This window comes from Pinus tabuliformis, chromosome 4_2 (assembly GCF_031772625.1).
Source record: "Pinus tabuliformis cultivar Carrire ecotype Pingquan chromosome 4_2, CPIR1, whole genome shotgun sequence".
NCBI classification, from domain to species: Eukaryota; Viridiplantae; Streptophyta; class Pinopsida; order Pinales; family Pinaceae; genus Pinus; species Pinus tabuliformis.
This window is the reverse complement of record NC_142304.1, coordinates 443,119,997-443,138,595: the sequence shown is the minus strand read 5'-3', so window position 1 is coordinate 443,138,595 and position 18,599 is coordinate 443,119,997. Positions and strand designations below refer to the sequence as shown.

General features: G+C 36.4%; 1 protein-coding gene across 2 annotated transcripts; it reads right to left on the bottom strand.

Annotated features, from left to right (window-relative positions):
* Window positions 1-11,044: 11,044 nt before the first annotated feature.
* Window positions 11,045-12,984, bottom strand: LOC149169862 (cytochrome P450 750A1-like). Of its 2 annotated transcripts, XM_089427186.1 has the most exons (3): window positions 12,029-12,764; window positions 11,826-11,943; window positions 11,045-11,792 (listed from the first exon to the last, which is right to left on the bottom strand). In XM_089427186.1, the coding sequence occupies exons 1-3, from the start codon at window positions 12,692-12,694 to the stop codon at window positions 11,320-11,322; spliced, it is 1,257 nt and encodes a 418-aa protein (XP_089283312.1). In that variant the 5' UTR covers window positions 12,695-12,764; the 3' UTR covers window positions 11,045-11,319. The 2 variants fall into 2 exon arrangements, with proteins under 2 accessions (XP_089283312.1, XP_089283311.1); XM_089427185.1 differs by having other exon boundaries at window positions 11,045-11,943; window positions 12,029-12,984.
* Between the last annotated feature and the right edge of the window lie 5,615 nt (window positions 12,985-18,599).

The window sequence follows — 18,599 nt, the reverse complement described above, 5'->3', positions numbered from 1 at the left end:
TGGTAGCCTCTGCGCAACATTTTGTAGCATCCGCGTAGTGGGACAATTTTTTGAATATATCTCCCAAATAGTAATACTTGTGTAAAAACTAAAGGAGATGATTGTAGACGATACTTTTTTCAAGATATCACTCTCTTAGTTTCTCCAAATTCTTCCCCATTTTCCTAGAAAATGATTTGCAAAACAATGACTTAAAACATGAAATTTACAAATTGTGGAAAATGAGCTTTGAATATGCATTCGAAGCTCTCAATCTGTGACACCTGTGCAAAATCTGGAAGAGGTTATTGTGCTTTTCCTTGTCCTTTAGAAAAAAATATTTTAGTTTCCCAAAATTCTCTTTTATGTGGTCGGAAATCGTTCTACCAAATGGTGACTAAAATAGAGTCCTTCATTTGTTATATCCATCCCTATTTCAACTGTATTTCTCTTGTAGTAGGCCTGCTAGACTCCATCTCAAGCTTCTTGGGTTGTTCTTCAAATGCAACTTACTTACCTTTGCCTTGTTTTGTGATTTCATAGAATGCCTTTTGTAATGATTTTGAAAATGATTCAAAATTATGCTAACATAGTTTGACTTGATGTTTAATTCGCACTCCATATAACAACACTTGAAAAGAAATCATTTGGAGTGTGGGGCCATAGAAAAATCTAGGGAAATGATGTGGTATGATGAATGATTGACTTATAATGGATATGGGCAGGGATTAATCATCATTCAAAATGATGTTTAGGTAAGGTAAATTTAGGTCTAGGAACTTATACTTAGGATAAAATGGGGGTATAGGCCTAAATCAAAAAATAGGGATGATTTGAATGTTTAGGAATGTTGTGTTGTGTTATATTCTTTCCACGACTACCTCACATGTGAGGGGATTACAGGGGGGACCAGAGACCCCCCATACATTGTGCTAGGTGCTACTGGGGTCACAGGGGGGTATGTAGGGGTGCGGTAGCCCCCCTGTACAAGGTCTAGGGCAGTGCCCCGAGAAAAAAAATTTTGGACCCTAAATTATGTGGGAAGACCTACCTATGGTTTTGTGCATGGATTTTGCACATGGTTTTGGGCATGATGGTTTTCATTCCATGGTATTTTGTAGATTCGGTCAAGGGAATTACAATTATGTTCTAATCCAGGGTTAATGGATTGGGGTTTATAAATGCTTCGGCATGTATATATATATGTATTGTAACATTGAAAGGAACATAATGAAAAATCAATCTAGTAGTCCCAATTTTGGGATCCAGGGGAAAATCTCTATCTATATCTATTTTATGTTTTATTCTCTCGCCATTATTTATTTTCTGTTTTTAGAATTCGTATGCAGGTAATTTATGTACAGGGTTAAAACCTACAAGGAATAGGGGAATTTAAGATAACAAGGGAATAAGGGGATGAGAATAGAGGAAAAATATTGGGATATTAATGACTATATTGCTTTAACATCATTCCTTTGACTGTAGACACATGACCAAGTAGACATCTTAACCAACTCTTAGTATCCTGACTCAACAGTCGTCATAACATCTCTCAATACTTAGACACCCCTTCCCATGGTTGGACTTTAATGATCAAGGTGATGACTAGCCTCAAAATGACTTTCTAGACAATACAAGGTCAAACTTATAACAATGATAATGTTTATGAATTTGACCCCCTCCAAGACAACAAAATGATTGTTCGAAGACCTTCGACTAATCAATTAACCTACTCCAACACTACCGATTTGTCATCTAGTTCCATCATAATGGAGGTTGGTTTTAATGTTGTGATCCCACAGGTTTCTACAGTAAATATGTTTATTGTAGCTCCTAAGTCCACTAAGGTATTTGGGAAGTTATGACCCTGAATTTGAACAGTAACTACTGGGTTTCCAGGGTCATCATATTTAATAGGTATTTTCTTCCCTAAAATAAGATCAGAAAGTGTCCCCAAAACATGGACTGTAGGAGAGTCTTTTGGTTTTCTCCCAATATTTTTGACACACATTTATTTGATAACTTTAGCATAGATTGGGACATCCCGAATAGCCTGTAGAAGAAGGATTTTGATACATAATTTTTTAGTTCCCCTACGAGATCGAAATCAGAATAGACTAGTGGTTTGATCACAGTAAGTCTCTCAGGGAATGGAGGAGAAGCATTTGTAGTTTTAGTAGACTCTTGTTGTTTGGTTGACTTGTCAGGTTCCTCTATTTCGGCAATAACTATGATGGGAGGAGGGTGTTATGCTAAAGGCTACTATTTAATAATATTTTCGTTGCCTACCTACTCTCGGTTTACTTTGTTATCTTCAGGAAATATATTCCGTCCAGATCTCGGCCACAACTCATTACATTCAAAGGAAGTAGAACCAAAATATGAGTTTTCAAAAATCTCTAAATATTGGACGGGTCTATTATTCAGATTAGGATTCGGTTGAGCAGGTAATTGAGGAAGCAATCAAGGTGGAACATTTGGGGGGAATTGAAGTGGGGCTTGCAATGGTGGTTGTGACTGAGGAAACATTTTGACAGATGGATTAACCAGTCCCATGGGACACTACCAATTTCGAGACCACATTGGTCCCTATGTAGATGAGTTTTCCCAATGTGAAGGGTATGGGTTATTTGATGGGTTTTGCCATGAATATGTAGGATACTATTGATTTGGCCACAAGGGTCTAGCAAATGGTTGATTTATCCAAGGTGGTGCAGAGTATGGTTGATATTTCCAAGTGGTATTAAAAGGTTATTGGCCCTACCACATTGATTCAGGAATCTATTGCTGAGCATATTGCTTGGAATAAAATAGAGTAGGAACAACATCATACCTGGAGGGAGAGTCTGTCACTACCGTCGTTGTTCCATGAGATATGTTGGCTCTAGATCTTCCTAAAGTTCCTTCAATACATCCTTCAATCCAAGGGGTGAGGTACAACATTCTGTTGAGTGATATTTAGAGTAGATACTCATGTATGTTATCTCTTTCATCTATCCTTTCTTTCTCATGTAAAAGAAACATTGTTTATTTTCAGAGGAAAAAATTTTCTATTTTGTTTCAGTTTGTCCCTTCTATACTACAACCTGTCATTGTATCCCAAGTCATGTTGAAAAGCCCTTGTAATAGATGTCAATTTACTTGCATAAGAAAATGAATAAAAAGACAAATTTATCATGTGTTATTACCTAGACGACCACCCATTTTTTAGCCAAATATCTTCAGAATTTCATTGTCAAAACTGGTCTCTATTAAATTTGTTCTTTAAAGTCTTTATATTTCTTGAGTGAGGGAGCCCCATACAATTTAATAAGACCAATCTATCAACCAAAAAAGGTCTGTGGTTACCTCTGAGTTTTCTCCTTTCATCCTAGAGAAAACTACGGAGCGATAACAAGTAGTAAAACCAGAAGGCACTTTGGATGATATTATCGTTTCTGTAGATTCTTGGGAGTACCCAGTGGACTTTCTGTTTATCAATTCTAGAAATAGGTTGGATGGACATCCTCAAATATTAGGGATACCATGGCTGGAAACTGAAGATGCATATATTGGATGCCAAACAAGGAATATGACGATTGCAGAATGAACTGTTATCAAAAATCTCGTCTTATATCCACCCACTAGACACAACCTATCAGTGGGAAATTATCAATCATTCCCTCCCAAATATCATGAAGAAAATTTGCCTTCTCCTCTTACTTTGGATGAAGCTCTTATTTTTAAAAGGAAAAATGAGGATGATGTAATTAGTGGCTTTATTAACCAAACTTCTACTGTTGGGAATCCAACATGTCAAATGTTAAAAGCTATGCCTGATAATGAGGCCCAGGGAGATCCACTAGAGTTTTTGAATAATGATCATATACCCACAACTACAATTCATAATAAGGTTCCCATCAAAATTGAACTTGGTAGGACTTTGAACATTAATACAAATCTGGACGACCTGCAACACAAAAAATTAATTTAAATCCTCCAAAAATATAACAGTCTTTTGCTTAGGAATATTCCAATATGAGAGGCATCGATCCTTAATTGTGTACACATAAAATTTATATAGAAAACGATGTCCATGCCATTCACCAGCCTCAACAAAGACTAAATCCACACCTTAGGGATATAGTAAAAAAAGAGTTGTAAAAGATTCTTGATGTTAATTTTATATATCCTATCTCTAACAGCCAGTGGGTTTCACCATTGGTTTTGGTCCCTAAGAAAAATGGAAAATGGATAATCTATGTGGATTATAGAGAATTGAATAAAGCTACACAAAAATATCACTTTCCTCTTCCATTTGTAGATCAGGTCCTTGACACTCTTGCTAGAGATAATTTTTTCTCTTTCCTGGATGGTTTTGGTGGATATAATCAAATCCATATTGCTCCCAAAGATCAGGACAAAACCACGTTCACCTGACCATGTGGAACATTTGGATATAGGGTTTTACCATTTTGGCTCCGCAATGCACCAACCACTTTCCAGAGGGAAATCTTGAGTATTTTTTCAGATTTAATTAGTGAAGGACTTGAGCTATACATGGATGATTTCACTCCCTATGGAAATGGATTTGACCAAGCCTTACAGAATCTAGAAAAAGTTCTTGAATGGCGCATTGCTACAAGATTATGCCCTAGTAATGAAAAAGTGTAACAACCCTGGTCAAAAATCCATGTAAAAAGTTAATAAAAGAAAAATAATAACCACGGTTGATGGGACACATATTCGAAGCCTAATGTTGGGAAAACGAATAGTGATGAGGATCACTTGTGGTTAATTAATGGCTAAGGAAATTGGAAAAGGAAATGGCAAGGGCTTTGGAAAGGGAAAATGGCATTTTGGCACATTTATTTATGAAAACAATGGAAATTAAGAGAAAAGGGAGGTGAAAGGTCATAGATTTCATGTGAGGAGGAAAATGAAGGAAAATAATGGAAAATGAAGAAAATAGAGGCCTCATTAATAAAAAGTATTATGAGGATCAGTTCATGGACTTTTGTCAGTTCAATTTTGGAGCTCTCTCCCTATTCTCTCTATCTCATACTCTTGGACACTTAGAGTTTTCTTGGAGAACTCTTGGAGGAGTGTGGATACTTGGATTTTTGGACTAAGAAGGAAAAGGAAGAGTAGGAAAGCACAAGTGGACATCGGGATCAACAACTACAGTGGGTTTTCCTTGCAAGAACTGAGTTGCATGTATGTTTTCCTCACTAGTTTTGGCATACAAGGCATATGCATGTGGTTTATTGGTTATAATATGTCATTGGCATGAAGGATTTCCTAGATTGATAGTGGATTTTCGTAGCCTTTCCATTTCCTACATATCCATGGTGTTGTGGGTTCATTTATTTGTTTTTTTGGTTGGTTCTCATGTTTCATTTAGCTTGGGTTGAGTTACTAGTTCCTGGAAGCCCTGGTTGGACAAACACTCTGGAAGCCCTATAACAACTTGGGTTGAGTTACTAGTCCTCTAAAGTATTTGACACCAGCATAAACCAACCTTATAATAAAACCCCAAAGAAAGTCAAAATTTCACTACTTAACCAATGAGTGAGAAACATAAACAAACATGAGATAAAAGGGAGTCATGGTCACAATAATACATCAAGGATCTGGGTCTTGAAACTCCATCATAAAAAACTAGGATATGTGACATGACTCTGGTATCCCTACACAACCCTAGACCAGATAAGACTCAACACATATTTCCTTCCTCTTCCATTGAAGACACATGGATGATTGATACAAGGTAGGGGATAAATCAAGTAAGCATTCTAATAGGCCAACACAAAGAATGATTGAATGAGAAATTCCAAAGATCATTCACCCCAAATCATCCAGAGACACCATAAAGGGGGATTATAATAGAGCTTCAATGAACATAATAGATTCGCCATCAAGGCAATGGCTAAGAAAAACAAATTGAAAACTACATGAGACAATTAAGTGTTGTAAACATAAAAATATAACTGGGCTCAGGGGTATGAGACTTCTCCATTAAACAAAAAGTGAGTGGCCATATACTAAGGCCTCCACAAGGCTTGAAACAACTTACACAAAAACACAAACTTCCTTGCGCATTACAGACATTGACAACCTTGCAAAATGAGAAATGAAATATAACAAAACTAGAATTAAGAAAATAAAGGATATTACCCACAAGTTGGTTCTTTTGCACCCTGTGAAGAGGAAAGGCCACCCCACTAAACTAGAAAATTGGTTGTTTTGCCTCTATCTCAATGTACTCATATCCCAAACTAGCACAATTGCACCACCACTAAAACATAATTGCATCTCCTTTCACATTCACTGCCCACAGCAGGCTATGATAGGTAGGCAAGTGACAAGCCACAAGAAAGAATGTTTTGCATGGAATAAACCATGAGGGAGGTCTTGTTAACACCCTCTGCCACACAAGTTTTAGGGTTGAGAAACATGCGATACATCCACCATCTTTGTTCTTCTATATTTCACTTAGCCATATGATTTCCCATTAATCATAGGGTCCTACGAATCATCAATTTGCATTAAAATTTGTGGGGATGTGCTGCCATGTCCATCAGTTCTTCAGCAAAATGGGATAGTGGTAGTTTAGTTCCCTCCCTTCCGCCACCGCCCCCTGAACCAGTGCAAATACATCGCCACCAAATCAAAATCACATCTAAGTTCACCTTCACTTTCTGTATTGAGCTCTCTAGGCATTTAAGTGGCAAGCCACACGAAAGAATGTTGTGCATGGAATACACCATGAGGGAGGCCTTGTTAACGCCCTCTGCCACATGAGTTTCAAGATCAAGAAATGTGCAATACATCCACCACCTCCGCTCTTCTGTATTCCACTCAACCATATGATGTCCTATTAATGATATGGTCCCACAGACCATCAATATGCATTAAACTTCATGAGAATGTGTTGCCACATCCTCAGTTCTTCAATCAAGGGAGACAATGACAGTGTCTACCACCCCTATATGTCTTGAAAGTCACACCTTCTAGAACATTATTTTTATTTAATCAAATATATATAATTAATATTTAATCAAATATACATATAGTTAATATAAATTATTACTAAAATATTTTTTAAGCACTTGTAAGATTAACCTATGATCTCAAAACTTGTGATATCTATTCTATTAAGAATGAAACCCTCAAATTTATTTATAAAAAAGTTATAAAATGACTTAATATAGTTCAAAGTAGTGGCTTTACTTGTGTTAAAAAGTCAAATGTCTCCACCATTATATCTGTTCCTTAGTTATTTACACTAATTTATTTTTAGTTGAACGAATCTACAGTTTCTTAAAGGTCGATTTAATTATTAAAAACCAAGTTGTGATTTTGATGATTAATCTTGCTTCGATTCGAAATTTGATAAACCAAAAATTGCTAATATGAAAACCCATTAGAATCTTCAGAAATCAAATTATGCCAACGTCAAAGACAAAACTTGCTTTAAAAAAATAAGATGCCTTACAGAACCTTTAATATAGTTCAAAGCAGTGTCTTTACCTGTGTTAAAACGTCAAAAGTCTCCACCATTACATCTCTTCATTACTTATTTACACTAATTGATTTTTAGTTGAACAAATCTACAGTTTCTTAAAGGTCGATTTAATTATTAAAAACCAAGTTGTGATTTTGATGTTTAATCTTGCTTCGATTCGAAATTTGATATACCAAAAATTGCTAAAATGAAAACCCATTAGATTATGCCAACGTAATGCCAACGTGAAAGACAAAATTTGCTTTAAAAAAGGTAGGATGTCTTATAGAACTCACTATATATATCCCTTACATTGTTCACTGTATCTGCCCGTGGCAGAGTCATATATAGAGAGAAACAAATAAATAGAGGATAATGACCTTATCTCGATCACTGCAAAAAAAAAATCAAACTGCAAGCGTTGTACGTCACTGAGGATAATGACCTTACCTCGATCACTTTGCGAAACACCAAACCGCAAGAGTTGTAGGTTCATTATAAGAGAGTCCAAAATCCATTACAAAACGAGAGACACCCTGAGCAACGACTTCCTCTTACTTTTCATTACCGACTTTTGGTTCACTGTTAATGGGCTCATCGTGAACTTGGCCCATCACGTGTTTTCAATATTCAACACAGAAGACGCCACGCTCTCCTCCATCGGGAGGTCAGAGGATAATTATTGTGTATTTTTATTTTTAAGTTGGGAGCTCAGAAGATACTTTTTTATTTTTAAGTTTTTATGATGGATAACCATTGTACAATCGAAGTGCATTAAGAGTATTTCAAGGTGCTAAATCCATATATACAGCCAAAAAATCAGTTTAAATAACAGCGAACGACTAGTCCCACCAATTTATGGACTCCCACAGGAGCATGGGATAATGTAAATGCCCTTCATATTCTTAGGGTCCACTGGATCTTTTACAGATCTAATGGAGCTCCCAATGGTATTTAAAGGCCTAAATGTTGAAGTCACCTTATGCTTCCTTAGGATACTTGCAATCTTGTTATTGGTCCCTTGGATAAAAAAAGATGAACACTAGAAAATTGATCCTTGATATCTTTCTTAGTACTAGGACCTTTTTCAGCGCTAAGGAAAGCCTTAGTACATTGGTGTCTACTATATCCATTATTAAAGAAAACACTTAGGAGATGTGCTTTCTCTTCATTGAGATGGTTGTCATCAGAAACACTTAAAGCTCTAGTCGCTAAGGTGTTGAGAACACCAAGATTTTGAGCTGGAAAATGATGAGAATTAGCATGAAGATATTGTTCCGTATGAGTTTTTTTATGAGATACCTGATGAGAAAAGGAGCCATCATCATTCCTTGAGAGGAAAACGTCAAGGAAGGGCAGACTACCATTACTTTCAAATTCCATGATGAACTTTATGAAACTAGACTGATTGTTAAGATGAAGGAAAAATAGTTCCATCTCTCCCTTAACATGGGACTAGAGGACACAAGTGTCATCCACAAACCTCTTCCACATCTTAGGCAGAAGACGAGAAGAAGCCACTAAGGCCTTTGATTCAAAATCCTCCATGAATAGATTAGCTACCACAGAGGAGAGGGGGGAACCCATGGCGACACCGAAAGTTTGCTCATAGAATTCCCCATTGAATGAAAATAAAGTAGAAGTAAGACAAATACCAACTAAATTAGTTGTATCAATATCCTTAATGCGCTTGGTGATTTCGGTGACCTCGTTGATAGGGATATTAGTGTAGAGGGAGACCACATCGAAGCTCAAAAGCTTGTCATCTAGATCAAGGTTGAAACTCTTCAACTCATTGAGAAATGATGCAGAGTCCTTGACGGAGGATTCTGTATGGTCAACAAGGGGCTTAAGCTTCTAAGCTAAATATTTAGCAAGAAGATAAGTTGGCCCTCCTATTGTGTTAACAATGGGTCTCAGAGGAGCCATTTGCTTATGAATCTTTGGCAGGCCATAGATTCTGGGGTAAGAGGGAAACTTTCTATAAGCTTATGATTGAATGAGTTGACCAAGCTACTAGCCGTTATAGCAAAAGCCACACTTTTGGAGATCTTCTTCAGGGGATCCTTGTTGGGTTTCCTGTAGCTCCCGCTATTATGGAGGTAGTCCAACATCTTCCGACGGTGATCATCTTTAACAAGAATAACCACAGCACCACCTTTGTCAGTTTTGAGAACAACAATATTCTTATTATTGTTTAACGATTTGTGAGCGTTAATCTCAGGTTTGTTGATGTTGTTCTTGGGGGGCTTTGTCTTTCTAAGGACAACCGCACAATGTTGATAAATGATATCTTTAGTGATGTCTGGTAAGTGTCTAATAACATATTCAATGTCAAAGATGATATCGTCGACCATGATATTTCTAGGAACAAGAGAAAAATTTAAACCTTTCTCCAAAAAACTAAAAACGGGAGGATCAAAAGAAAAGCTAGAAAGATTGACAACACTATTACTAAAAGAGGAAATAAAATTGGGACAAACATTATTATCCAAACCTAGAGCCTTATTACCAATCCTAATATTATTACAATTATCAAAATTGAAAAAAAATCACTAACCTCATTATTATTATTATGCGAAATAATATTATTGTTATTATTATTACCCAAACATAAATTATTATTTATATTTTTAATATTAATATTTCTATTCAAATTGAAAATAAAGTTATTTAATTATTATTATTAAACCAAATGATATTATTATACAAATTATTATAATTCAATTAAATATTATAAAAAATATTATTAATAGAACCACTTCCACTATTTTGAAAACTAACACAAACTAAAGAAGAATCAACAGACAACGAACCTGAGGGAATCTGGTGAATTTGTAAGGAATCCGCTGAATTTACAAAGTTATTAGATTCGAAACAGAAAACATGAGAATGTTCCAGCTTCACCCTAGATGGTGAAAAGGTGAGAAGCATTGTCAACCCACGGTGAGAACGTTAAGAACATTGTCAACCCAAGATCAGAGACGAGAGAAGTAATAGTATTTTATAAGTGAGCACAACTTTTTCACTTAATTCAATTTGGAAATAATGTTTTTTAATTAATTTATTTATTTAGAAAAAAATATGTTTTTTTTTATAATTTTAGGAATTATATATTTAGCTTATAAAATTTTGAATTTATTTATATATTACATTCTAAACCATAAAAAATTACAATATCCCTAACATTTATATTAATTAGACAAGTGTCATAATTACTTAGATTAATAATAGATTGATTTCATAAAATCATTACATGATTTGTTGCAGTTAAAATGGTTTGTTAACTGCATATTTGGATTCAGCACCCTGAAAAACCCCTGGGACGCTTTCATTGTGCAGAAACTAGCTATCAAACTTGCGATTCCAATAAATTCCTGCCGGATTTCGACCGGAAAAACCCACCAAAAAAGCTTTCAAAAAGTCGCGTTATAAACAACTGCCAAAAATTATATTAGTTAAACAACGCCCATAATTATTTAGATTAATGATGATAGATTGATTCCACAAAATCATTACAATAAAGAACTCAAAGCTGTTACAATGAAAATAGGCTGATACTGATTAATATTTGGACAATAGAGAACTCAAAGCTGTTACAATGAAAATAGGCTGATACTGATTAAGTTACTGTTCTGTCTACATGATATGTAACAGAATCCCAAAAGACGGAGTTGATTATAAGACTTGCTTTCTTATCACTGGTATCTTTTTACACTAGAAGCTTATGAGTAATACCTTTAGAAATTTGACACACGGTACAAATTAGAACATGTAAAGAAAGCAGTGGTTGCGAAAGTAAGAAAGCGGCAGGGTGCAGCCTTGTCACTCCTCGGCTTCATAGAACAACTGTTCTAGAGTGGAAAGCTTACCCTCAATGTTGGATAAGCAATCAGCGGAACTTGCCTTGGAATCGAGGACCCACGCACTTCCGTCATATCGAGCTGGGAGGGATCACCTTCAACTCTCCAGTTAAAAATGTGCAGCAGCTGAGCCAATACAATTTCAATGGTTGGAATAGCCATGAGTGCCCCTGGGCATCCTCTCCTTCCTGCACTAAACGGAATCATACTGAAGTCTGATTGATCTGCTGAATTGACATGTTCATCCTTCATGAATCTCTCCGGCTTGTATTCGCAAGCATCTGCCCCCCACACATTGGGATCCCTTCCTATAGCCCACACATTCACAATCAACATTGTTTTCTTAGGGATATGGTATCCTCCGACTGTCACAGCCTCTACAGATTCATGAGGAATCGCTATCACCGCAGCTGGGTATAATCTGAGCGTCTCTTTCACCACGCAATGGAGGTATTTCATGCTTGCTACATCAGATTCATTCACTTTTCGATCTTTACCAACCACACATTCGATTTCTTCTTGCAAACTCTTCATCACATGGGGATGTCTGAGCAGCTCACTCATTGCCCATTCTAACGTAGTCGATGTCGTCTCCAAACCAGCTGCCACCATGTCCTGCACAAATACGAATTTAATCAATGCAAAATATTGAAAGATTCAAGGATCATAAATGAGGATAGAATGGCCGAGACATATATACAAGCACGACAGCCTTCACAGTTTCCCGCGTCATTTTGGAGTCGGCCTCAGCTTTCTCGAGCAACACATCGACGAAATCTTTTACATAGGCCGCTTCCTCTTTCTGCTGATTCGAGGTCGACGACGCCATCTTATGAGCAACGTGGTCGTCTAATATTTGCTCTGCAAATGCATTGAATGCGTTATGCATCTTCTTCATGCGCCCTTTGATACCTTGCAGATCAAGCCAATCCAGACCAGGAATAAAGTCTCCGATGTTAAAAGCTCCTACTGTAGATATCAGCTCTACTATTAAATCCTTAAAACTTTCGAAATCGCCACCCAAATCATCGTCACTAAATTTCCTCCCGGCCAGCACCCGCCAAATTATGTCGGAGTTGAGAGTAGCGATGGCCTTGCTCACATCCACGCCTTTTATTCCGCTCTCACTCTCCTTCCAGATTGAACGGATCACCGCAGACACCTCTTCCTCTCGCACGGGCCTGAAGGACTCGATTCTTTTGGCATTCAGGAGTTCTGATACGCATATTTTTCTCATTTCCCTCCAGTGATCTCCATACTGAGCGAAGATCACATCCTGATAGTTGAAAAATATATATTTCCCGGAGGATGTTAGAGGCCGGCTGGAAAACACCACGTCATGGGTTGAAAGAAAGAGTTTGGCCATGTCAGAAGAAGAAACGACGATAGTAGGGACAGAACCTAAACGCAGAGAGAAAATGGGGCCATATTTGTCAGCAAGGCCTTTAAGAGAACGGTGAGCAGGCAGTATCAGTTGGTGGAGATTTCCGATGATCGGCCATGGAAACGGTCCTGGAGGCAATCTCGCCCTAATTCTTCTCTCCTGCAATAGCCATATGAAGACCAAACAGAAAAATAAACCAACAATTGCTGCTGTGACAGATGTTACGGGCAGACGGAGAGACAGAATAGCAGTAAAAGTATGAAATTCCATATGGAACACACTTTGTAAGAGACACATTGCTTGGAAGGATCAACGGTATGCTATTTAAAGGCACCCCGAGATTTATGAAAGCTCACTTTAAGTGTGAAAAGGTTTGAAGCCTCCTTTTGGGAGAATACTTTCCAAGCCATTTGACATGAAATTCACATTGTTCAATAGGGAGTTTAAGGTGAACATCATTTCATTTTAGAAATATATATGAAATGTGAAATTCAACATTAGGCTTTAGAGATTGGTAATACTAGTACTATGTGTACTTGTACCTCCAAATTATTGATATATACTGACAAATCAAAATAATAATGAGCAAGGTGTTAGTGGAGGGGTGTGAAACACAACCAAAGATTTTCCCACACTTATACGAATTGCAACTCTAGCTTATGAAAATGAACATTCAATTCTCACTAACAATGAATAAAATGATTTATTTGGAGTTCTCCAATTTGGGAGAAGATACATTCTACCCTAATCCTATCTAGGTGGACTCCCCCATCTGAAGGTTCATGATTTTATTTTCCATTTTTTGCTTTTAGATCAATAATTAACATGGTACACATAATAGTAGTAGACTCATTAGCCTTTGGATGTCTTATTCTCTATCCTAATTTTTAATTTGTTTAACTATGCTATAAAATTTGGACTTATTATCTAGTCCAAAGCCACATTCCAATTTGTATAACTATCTTATCAGATTTGGACTTATTAGCTAGTCCAAGCCACATTCCTATTCTACTCCTTTAGTTTCCAATAACACATTCGTAGCCATTTGTATAACTATGTTATCAAATTTTAACTTATTATCTAGTCCAAGCCACATTCCTATTCTACTCCTTTAGTTTCCAATGACACACTGGTAACCATTTGTATAACCATGTTATCAAATTTGGACTTATTATCTAGTCCAAGCCACATTCCTATGCTACTCCTTTGGTTTCCAATGACACACTCGTAGCCATAAGTAAGACTCATCCCATGCCTTTTAAATTTAGCCCATCTTACAAAAAATTTAACTTAGCTTACAAAAAGAAAATAACAATAATAAAATAATCTCAAATTAAATATCCTTTGTTGGGCCTAGGAAGCTAGTTTTTGTTGAAATATATATATTCTTTTTAAAGAATTTTTAGAAAAACCACTCAAACTAAGTATTTTGGTGTCTACAAATTTTTATGTAATTTTGTTACATCTTAAGGATGCAAATTTTGCTCATATAATATCTCCAATTTCCATAAAAATAAATAGATGTTCAAAAAATATATACTATATAAAAAAAATGGTAGAATATTTCTAGTTATATATAATTATTTAACCAATTGGGTTAAATCATTGAGAGATAAAGGAGGATATGTTCAGCATGTCAACAGAGCACAAAATTCACAGGCTGATATATTATCAAAGAGAGGACTCCTTTCACAAATGGGTTATTGGAATATGGATACTGTTTAGCTTGCGCCTTATAGTATATTATGTATATCTTCTCATAGGTGGTAGAAGAGGCCACTTATCGGGGTTTTTGGACTTTTTCTAGATTAGCTATTTGCTATTTGTTTTAGGTTTTATCTCCCCTTCTGGTTGTTTGCTTTTCGGCAGCACATATACTTCTTTTTCTTCACTAGTTATGGAGGAATTTTAGCTACATGTCATATTGGAATTAGTTTTTTCTCCTCTACAGTATTGTACAGGTTTGGTTATATCTCATATCAGGCTATATCAAGATGTATTTTGGATTTTTATGATTATCAAGTAAATACAATCAAGCTTTTTTAGTTCTAAAAAAAAAAGGGAAGATATCATTATACAAATTAAATGTGATATTAAAAATAATATTACTTCGTCAATTGCTCTTAGCTCCAGTAATTGGGATTGTGGGTTGTCATCCCATCTACCTAGATTGAAATGCTTTATCCTATATTAATTAGACTCAAATGAGCTTCATATTTTCAAGCTTCATATTTTCAAACTATATTGATTAGACTCAAATAAGCTTCTTATTGTTTATCTTATATATCATATAACATGGCCATAAAAATCAAATATTAAAAAATAAAAAATAGCTTTTGCTTCATATTTTCAAACTATATTGATTAGACTCAAATAAGCTTCTTATTGTTTATTTTATATATCATATAACATGACCATAAAAATCAAATATTAAAAAATAAGAAATAGCTTCTGCTTCATATTTTCAAACTATATTGATTAGACTCAAATAAACTTCTTATTGTTTATAACATAGCCATAAAAATCAAATATTAAAAAATGAGAAGTAGCTTCTTTAAAAACGTTTGTTTTATATATCCTATAACACCGCCATATATATTCCCCGTGCATACGATTGTTATTACAAAATCTAATATGAGCTACCCGAAAAGTCGCAAGCTGCGGTATATATCAGTTTGTCTGTTATTAATGATTTAAAATTAAATTTTAAAAAAATAATAATATAATTAAATGTTATTATAAATAAATTATACAAAATAATATAATTTTTAATATATATAATATAATTAAATATCTTAAAACCAGTCATATAAAAGGATCACGTTAAATTGTTCTCATTTTATATAATTTAGATATAACCATCAATATTTCCAGCCTGAACTTCTGGTTAGATTCCCGCGCGCGTACGATTATTATTACAAAATCTCCACACAATCTAATATGAGCTACCCGAAAAGTCGCAAGTTGCGAATATATATCAATTTGTCTGTTATTAATAATTCAAAATTAAATTTTAAAAAAATATATATATAATTAAATGTTATTATAAATAAATTATACAAAATAATATAATTTTTAATATATATAATATAATTAAATATCATAAAACCAGTCATAAAAAAGGATCACGTTAAACTGTTCTCATTTTATAATTTAGATATAACCATCAATATTTCCACCCTGAACTTCTTGTTAGTTTCCCGCGTCCTTACGATTATTATTACAAAATCTCCACAAAATCTAATATGAGCTACCCGTTGCACTAAAAGTCGCAAGTTGCGAATATATATTGCTCCGGCCCTCACAATATAATCGGTTAAGTTGCGTGTTCAACTAACATGTTAAAATGGGATAAATTATTCAAGAAGCTGATTAAATTTTAAAATGAATTATTTAGTAAAATGTATGCTATAACATCAATTTTGTTTTTCAAAAAAAAATATCTCTGAGTTAATATTTATTATTTATTATTCAAATTATTTATTATTAATTTGAATTATATAAAATTGAGTGGTCATATGATAATTGTGGAATGTTCTCTATGGAGTTTTAGATAGATTGTGATCACATGCAGTGTTAAGTCACTCAAAGATATTAAGTCATAAAAAGAATGTTTTATTCAACTATGTATAAGGAATTGCTTTTTAGCAAATGAAATGATGTATTTAGGTAAGGGTGCATGTTGCGGACTTGGTGGTCATGGAATAACTGTGGATGGTAATACAACGAGAGTTGGGTCTGCCATATTTGAGTGGGATGCTAATCTGCAGAGGGTATGTTGTGTGTGAGAATTTAACATTGAAGCTTGATGGTCTAACTTTGGAGCTTGGGGGGTCAAGGAAATTGGTATGTTGACCTAACAAAAGCGCTGCTAGGACCCTAACATAAGGAGCTTATTTTTTAAAACTTATCGAGGGACCATCGGGTTAGTAGTGTTGATGTGATTTTGTTTGGTGGAACATCATTCGATTTCATCTAAGGAACTCTGGCCCAGAGGAAGGTATAAAATCTTGATCCCTCTACATGGTTTTCTTTCATAATAGGTAAATATTTTGGCCATTACAATTTACCTCCACTTTGGGGAGCTCTAGATTCTTCTTGTTAGTTCAAGTAGGATTTTGCAACATTGTTGAGGCTAGGTTATTGAGGTTTAGTTGTTTTACTAGTGTTCCAGGGTGTTTGGCCGAAAAGGTCTGTGTCTATTCTCTCCCTCGATCGACTAAGCTAATTGTTTGGTTCTTAGAACAACAGATTCTTCATGAATATGGTGGGGTTTGAGGTCTCCCATTGTCTTTTTTTCTCAATCATGTGCATAGATGAGTCTGCTCTTAGGAATTTCAACATGTTTACTAGACATTATTGAGACTTTGAGGTTTTCTATAGACTCTAGGGTTGAATTGGGGGTTCAGGGGTCATGGCCTATTACTCGTGGCATGTGGCTTGGCACTAGGGTTGGAGACATTTATTTTCCTTCTTGGTGGTGTTCGTTCAGTGGCCAAAATGTCTTTTGGTGGGTTCTGGTAATTTTCTCAAGGGATTTGAGAACACCATGTGCCTTGTTGTCACTCACTGCTTTACAAGTTGTCAGTTGTCCAGAATGCCTAACAACAGTGAAGTTGAAGCCATTTCTAATGCCACAAAGCTCTAAGAAATAAATCAAACCCTCTCCATTGCCTAGTGCTCGGAAAGAGATTTCAAACGGTATATGGGAGTCCAAAAATAGACTCCTGGAGCAAAAGTTACAACATGTTGAAGTACCATTGTAAAGCATGGAAAACAAAGAGAAATGACCAAGTATGAAGGAAAATCACAATATCGGCGACCCGGGAGCCTATCGCAATCGTAAATCGGCTATTGAAGGGGTCCCAGGCACAGGATTACGGTTTATCGACAGGTTATGGTACTGATCGCCAATATTGTTGTCCCGCCCTGCTGATATCACTGTCCTGCCCCCGCAGTCCTGCATCATTGACACATCCGCGTATCGATGATCGGTAGGGTCCTAACTTTAAAGCCTCACAATGTTGCGATTTGCGATATAGTGTAACATCGTTGGAGGAGGCCACAATGAGTTTATAAAGGAAATGAGGGAAAAAACAAAGGCAGGGTCACCCCCTTCTCTCTCCTCCATGTGGCGGTACGGCTTATCGGCGATCGGCGGTGGGCAATCCTGCATCCCGCAGTCCCGCATATCGGCCATGTCGCATTCCCGTAGCATCGCGATCCCATAGTCCCGTTGTCCCACAATCCCTCTATCCCATAGTACTGTATTCTCGCGATCCTGCAGTCCGCAGTCACGCAGTCCTGCTGTCACGCAGTCCCACATGGCCCCCGCAATACCCGACAGGCCATCCTTAAGGAATTGCGGGGGGAAAACACCTTGATAATGTTAAAGCGTTGGGGAGGGTAGAGGCCGATTTACACTGAAAATCACTGAAAAACCAAGGGCAGGCAGACCCCCCTTTCTCTCTCCTCTGGGGGGGCACGTGGCAGACTACTTGCAGTACCGCAGTCCCGCGGTCCCACAACATCAGGTGATATCGTTGATTTTTGATCCAGTGTAAAAGTGTCACGGGAGGCCAAAAAAGATTAACTAAGGAAATGCCGAAAAATATTTACAAAGGAAATGCATGGAAAAATCAAGGTCAGGCAAAACCTTTCTCTCTCCTCCACTTGGCAGTACGAAAGGTGATGCGGCAAGTACGAAGGACACATGTCACTCAGAATCGACATTTTTAGGTGTCCTACGAGGGCATTTCCAGGTGACACGTGTCACCACTCACAGGGTGACACGTGATAGTGATAACATCACCCCCCATAGATCGGCGCTCGTCGATCGCACAGGTTAAACCACTCCTACACCAAAGTCTCCCCTAGCTTGCGATTG